Source organism: Palaemon carinicauda, chromosome 34, assembly GCF_036898095.1.
Source record: "Palaemon carinicauda isolate YSFRI2023 chromosome 34, ASM3689809v2, whole genome shotgun sequence".
Lineage (NCBI taxonomy): Eukaryota > Metazoa > Arthropoda > Malacostraca > Decapoda > Palaemonidae > Palaemon > Palaemon carinicauda.
This window is the reverse complement of record NC_090758.1, coordinates 48264588-48270862: the sequence shown is the minus strand read 5'-3', so window position 1 is coordinate 48270862 and position 6275 is coordinate 48264588. Positions and strand designations below refer to the sequence as shown.

Sequence of the window (6275 nt, the reverse complement as noted above, 5' to 3'; positions counted from 1 at the left end):
CTCTTTTTTATGGTTACTATGTCTAATATGTTCCTTCAGACACCTTCATAAAAGTCCATATTCCTTTATCATCAGATTTTCATCTTCCTCATAATAATAAGAATAATTATGAGAGTAATACCACTTGAGTATTATCGAATAAATTCATTAACTGATTGATAAAATAAATATCTAGTTATAAGGTAAGATCATTAACTTCATCTTCAGGTATTTCATAAAAGGCATTATTGCTTGACTATCAAAAGCATACTGGGATATCTCCCTTTTTAAAACGGCAAATCACTCAGACCCCAGAGTAGTTGAGCCAATTTTCAACCGTTTCTGATTTTTTTATGATGAAAATTTTCATGAATTAAATTTTTTGGTGGATCCAAAATATTAACTTTCAGATAGTTAATGGAGTTTCAGGCTTACTTTGATCTCTGTGATGCTGAAAATCAGGTTAAATGGGAGAAAAAGTTGATTGGATTATGTCTGCTACGTTGAGATTTTTCGTGATTTTCTTTTTCAGTTTTATCAGGATAGCGATGGTTGAGGGAGGATTTAGTATCAAAAGCGATTACGAACATAGAGAGAGAGAGAGAGAGAGAGAGAGAGAGAGAGAGAGAGAGAGAGAGAGAGAGAGAGAGAGATGATTTATCATGTATTCAAACTAAAATTCTTTTATGAGACCTTTCATTTTACCAAATATATCCAAATAAAATTAAATTCCTATATTCATTCCTGCATCGATTGAAGAATAAACAAAGTTGAAGCTAAGAAAAAAGTTGCCAGATGTCACCAAGTAAATATTGAGAAAATACATTTAAGAAAAACTTTTAAAGAATCTCTATGTCATCTAAAACAGTAGATAAGTACAGTTGACTATAGTAATGACATTATCAATATTTCTCCAAAGAAACAAAAAGAAATTGCCTTTATTTCTTAAGAGAAACAACGAAAATATTTGATTTCTAAGACAATATGTTCTCTTCTACCTTCTCCAATTACTCTTCTAACTCTATGGCGTGTGAAGGTTGTATTTAATATCAAGGTATTTACACTGACCAGTCATTCGTGTGAAAGCTTTCGGTGAGGGAGGTTAGCGACTCTGCTTCTGCTTGTATAAGAAGGTTAGTCTTGTTTAGGTTATGTGATGTAAGAGATGTTTATAACGAATAAGATAAAGGATATTAATTATATATATATATATATATATATATATATATATATATATATATATATATATATATATATATATTATATATATATATATATATATATTTTAAAAACTAAAAAACCGAAATTATGAGTATTGTTTCTATATCTAATTTGTAATAATATACGTGAAAAAAATGAGTATTTAATAAAAATTGCATTTAAGAATAAAAAGATTTAAGGGAGCAAAAAAAGATATTCTTATGAAAAACCGAATAGGAAAATCTTATTACTCAAAATATTATTTCTCTTATGGTGGTGTTGCAAAAGTAATGGTCAACTCTAACTCTTCTGAGTAACGCTTTATATATTTCGTGATCTTTTCAAATTTCTTATATTCATTTCCTATTTTTGAATGGAGAGTATATCCATATTTACAATAAGGGTTTCATTCAAAATGAAGTATATCGTTGAATTCTGAATAATTTCAGTAATTTATCAGTTCAAAACTATTTCATCTAAATCGACTAAATTGAATTAAATTAACGGCTAGATAGTGATTCCCCACATGGAGACATTACGTCTAAAGGTTTAAAGGCTCATCATGAATGGCAGAGGCAAGGGAGAGTGACATTGCCCTATCAAGCAGGACAATGCCTTAGAGACTGACCATATATACATACGATCAGTAACCGAGCCCCCTCTCCACACAAGCTAGGACCAAGGAGGGCCAGGCAATGGCAGCTGATGACTTAGCAAATATACATATAAGCTTCCCCAAGGCCCCCATCCTTAGTTCACAAGGATGGTGAGGCTACAGAGACCAAAGGAAGTAACGAATTTAAGCGGGACTCGAACCCCAGTCTGGTGTTCACCAGTCAGGGACGTTACCACATCGGTTACCACAACCTTTCAATAGAGAAATAACCATTTAGGTGTTATACATCGAGTTATAAAACAGATATCAAAGAAATATATAGTTATATTTCTTATCTATCAAGATTTTATAAAAATCTTGTATATGTTAGTCTTTTGTATATCTACTAACCATTTGTTCATTCTTTTTTAAAACAATTTTTATCTTAATATCCAAAAATGATAGTCTATTTTTCATTGACTGCGAACATGTGACTTAGATAATTAAAACAAAATAATTGTTAAGGAATAAAACGGTATAATTGAATAGGTAATTATTTAAGAGTATTAGATAATTAAGTGATTTAGAAAGTGATGAGAATATGTGAGATAACTCATTCAAATTAGATAATCATTTTGACTTACTTGTTCATATCTCTCCAAGTCCAAATATTCCATTATATTTTAACATTTCCAAAGTTAATGTTTATCACAATAAGAAAAGTCATAGAGTTAAAACCTAACTAAAATGATCATTTGAGAAAACCAAAAAGGCTAATAATTGGAAAGGACAGAAATGAATCACAGATTTCAGACCTCCGTCAAGAATATTGCCTATATTTCACTCAAGTCTACGGACAAATCCCTTCTTTTTTTCATATGCTGGGCAATAATGAAAATACTGTAACATTTAACTAAAGTCTACGGACAGTCCCCACCCCTTGTGAAAAACATGCAAATTTGGATCTTGAATCCGGATCCAGATCATCTCCAAAATTTAATGGGATCGTCCTTGACCTATGATCTATCTGTGGTAAAAATTTCATCAAAATCGGTTAAGTAGTATTGATGTAATCCTATCCACAGACAGACAGAAAAGCAGGACAAATAAATGAAGAAATAACTAAACCAACTAGATTTCATAACCTTCTTGACGGATGTAATAAACAGTACAACAAAGTACAAGAGAGGCAATAAGATATTTGTATTGAAATCTGATTTTTTGGCTAACCATCCAATCAGGTAGATTTCCTTATATCAGCTCCCAAAAACCCATTCAAAATAACCAATCATGAAAGAACCTCTAAATTCAGCATCCATAAACCATTTTCAAACAACCATAAAGGAAATTTCTTTGGTTACTGGTTAATAGAATCGTTTTTGAACTTATCAATTAGAATGTAGTCTTATTTCATATCTCAGAAAAATAGTGACAAAAACAATTACGATAATTCAAGTAGTTTAATAATCATAATCATTGTTAGAGAACAGAATTGTTAATAAATCTCCTCTTGTATCAGATCATAAAATAATCTCAAACAATGTTTTAAACCAATTAACCGAGAACGTTCATCTCAGATTTCTCATTTCATTTTAGATTGTCTTAAGCCTACCAGACTAATCAGCCATTTATATAATTCCATCACTAATAAGAAAGAATTAAATGAACTATTCATGAACTTCCTAGTAGCAACTCATCTCTCAGAAAAGACATTTTAAAACAACCCAATAAAAACACTCATATTATTTCACCTCCAGGAACTAAAAATGCGCATAGCGCATCTTCTCTGCGCAATCTGCGCGTCCTTTTGGTCCTCCAAGCACCCATGGGCGCTCTCTGAGTCTACCAAAGGATTCTTCATCACAACAGGAGTTGAGTATAAGGAAGTCATGCCTAGTGATGTCATCAACCGAAATAACTTACTGGTGCGGCATGATATTACATCATGTACGTTCAACCTTCCTTATTTACGTAGATATGATTAATATGTGGTTTGTTTCAGAGCTTGTTAGGTATATATATATATATATATATATATATATATATATATATATATATATAATATATATATATATATATATATATATATATATATATATATATATATATATATATATATACATATACTATATATATATATATATATATATATATATATATATATATATATATATCTATATGTATATATATATATATATATATATATATATATATATATATATATATATATATATATATATAATATATATATATATATATATATATATATATATATATATATGTATATATATATATATATATATATATATATATATATATATATATATATATACATATATAAATACATATATATACATATATATAAAATAAATATATGCATATACTGTATATAGAGTATGTATATATGCACAAGTATACTTTATGTGTGCATGAATATTTCATCATGTTATTAATCTTGTTTTATTAGTATAAAGTTACAAATCTATGGGACACATAATGAAAAGTTATAAAAGAAATGAGCAAGATTTGAATAAAACATGATATATCTATTAGCAACGACCCATAAGCATTTGAATAAATTTTGTCATCCGACTGTGCCAGTGCTGGACGACACCGGCTAACTCTGATGTATACATAACAAGTGTATTCTTTTTCTATTTTAGACCCTGCCTCAGGACTAGATGCAGTCTTAGAGTGTGGTAGACGGTGTGTAAACATCAATGGCTGTTTTTCCTTTCTAATGGAGCCTAGTAAGCGCCGGTGTCACTTGTCTCGTCTTGACCGGTGCATAACTATGGATAACATACTAACAAAACGTGATGGTAAGGTCATTGGGCTATACCCTTATACTACTAATATCTTTTACATAATTGCTACTACTCAAAGTTGATATGCATTATGAAGAACCCTAACCCTGCTGAACTTTAAGTCTTTTACAGACTACAGAAAGAATTCTTATATATCAAGTGAATGTCCAATGTGTGATTGACTTAAATTTGAATTAAACATAGAGTATAGCAGCAGCCTTTCCTACATCTTTTCTACTCAAACAGGTCTAATCTACTATGAGGTCCTATCCCACGCCAAGACCAACACTACGGAAACATGCTTCGCGAAATGTCTCAAACAACATTCGTGCAAAGACTGTGGTCGACCCCACTGCTCAGGCGAACTATGCAATGAGTGTTTGAGTTTCTGCTGGGACATTCCAGGTGGATACAACGGCTCCATCACCCTATGGGACAAAGACCTGAGAAGAGTGAAGAAGACATGTTACAACGAGTGGGAGGCATTGTGGCTTCAGGGGAAACTGACATAGCCGTGGCATCCACTCCAAGAATCCCAGTGAAGCTTCGCATAGAGCTCTCATACCAGTCAGGCCAGAACGCTTCGGCGGACTTCGATTCGGTGGAGCTGATGGAAGGCAAACTCAGAGTAGGGAAGTACACAGGAGGAAAGGCTGGTAATTTCTGGAATGCACCTTTCCAGGAGCGCCAAGATCCTTCTATCCAAACACTACCTGCAAGACATTCTTCTATGACAACTTGGATTCCTGTGACCTTAACGGGGAATACGAAATAGTGTACAACGATAAAGGTCAAGCGATTAAACAAGGTTTTATGTGGAACACTGGATACGATGACCTGGATGATCAGCTCATCACCAAGATTAGTCTTTGGATACTTAAGGTGTGATCTGTACTGGATCGAAGCTTTGGATTTCTCTTTATGCTTATTTTATTTTTCGTATTTTGAAGAGATTTTTCCTTTCCAAAAGTGATTATAAGAAAATAGAATTAGAATATCTAATGCTTATTGAATAATATAAATATATAAACAAGCAAACAGATACACACATACATTTGAGTTTTACACACACACACACACACACACACACACACACACACATATATATATATATATATATATATATATATGTTTGTGTGTGTGTGTGTGTGTGTGAATGAGGTAACATATGAAACTGAAAATAAACTATATATGAAAAGGAAAAATAAATTATATTATAGGATCTTCAAGACTTTACTATACCTCCATTTGGACTACAAAATTAAAATATTAGTGAAATTAAGCAGTGATATGTCTGAAAATTATTATTATTATTATTATTATTATTATCATTATTATTATTATTATTATTATTATTATTATTATTATTATTATTAGCTAAGCTACAACCCTAGTTGGAAAAGCAAGATACTATAAGCTCAAGGCCTCCAATAGGTGAAAATAGCACAGTGAGGAAAGGAAATGAGGAAATAAATAGTTGATGAGAATAAATTAACAATAAATTATTCTAAATACAGTAACAGCGTCAAAAACAGATATGTCATATATAAACTATAAAAAAACTCATGTCAGCCTGGTCAAGATAAAAACATTTGCTTCAACTTTGAACTTTTGAAGTTCTACTGATTCAACTACCGGATTAAGAAGATCATCCCACAACTTGGTAACAGCTGGAATAAAACTTCCAGAATACT

The 6275-nt window shown here is 31.2% G+C and overlaps 1 protein-coding gene across 1 annotated transcript; it reads left to right on the top strand.

The window, feature by feature from the left end:
• The first annotated feature begins 1048 nt into the window (after positions 1-1048).
• On the top strand, positions 1049-5628 carry LOC137626621 (uncharacterized). Its single transcript, XM_068357638.1, has 4 exons — positions 1049-1112; positions 3532-3721; positions 4438-4596; positions 4828-5628. The coding sequence occupies exons 2-4, from the start codon at positions 3541-3543 to the stop codon at positions 5091-5093; spliced, it is 606 nt and encodes a 201-aa protein (XP_068213739.1). The 5' UTR covers positions 1049-1112; positions 3532-3540; the 3' UTR covers positions 5094-5628.
• Positions 5629-6275: the final 647 nt, after the last annotated feature.

Excerpts from the sequence above, each read along its gene's own strand:
- LOC137626621 (XM_068357638.1), top strand. The coding sequence starts at position 3,541 with ATGCGCATAGCGCATCTTCTCTGCGCAATCTGCGCGTCCTTTTGGTCC. Across the intron at positions 3,722-4,437 it reads GCGGCATGATATTACATCAT|ACCCTGCCTCAGGACTAGAT; the intron begins GTACGTTCAACC and ends TTTCTATTTTAG. Across the intron at positions 4,597-4,827 it reads CATACTAACAAAACGTGATG|GTCTAATCTACTATGAGGTC; the intron begins GTAAGGTCATTG and ends CTACTCAAACAG.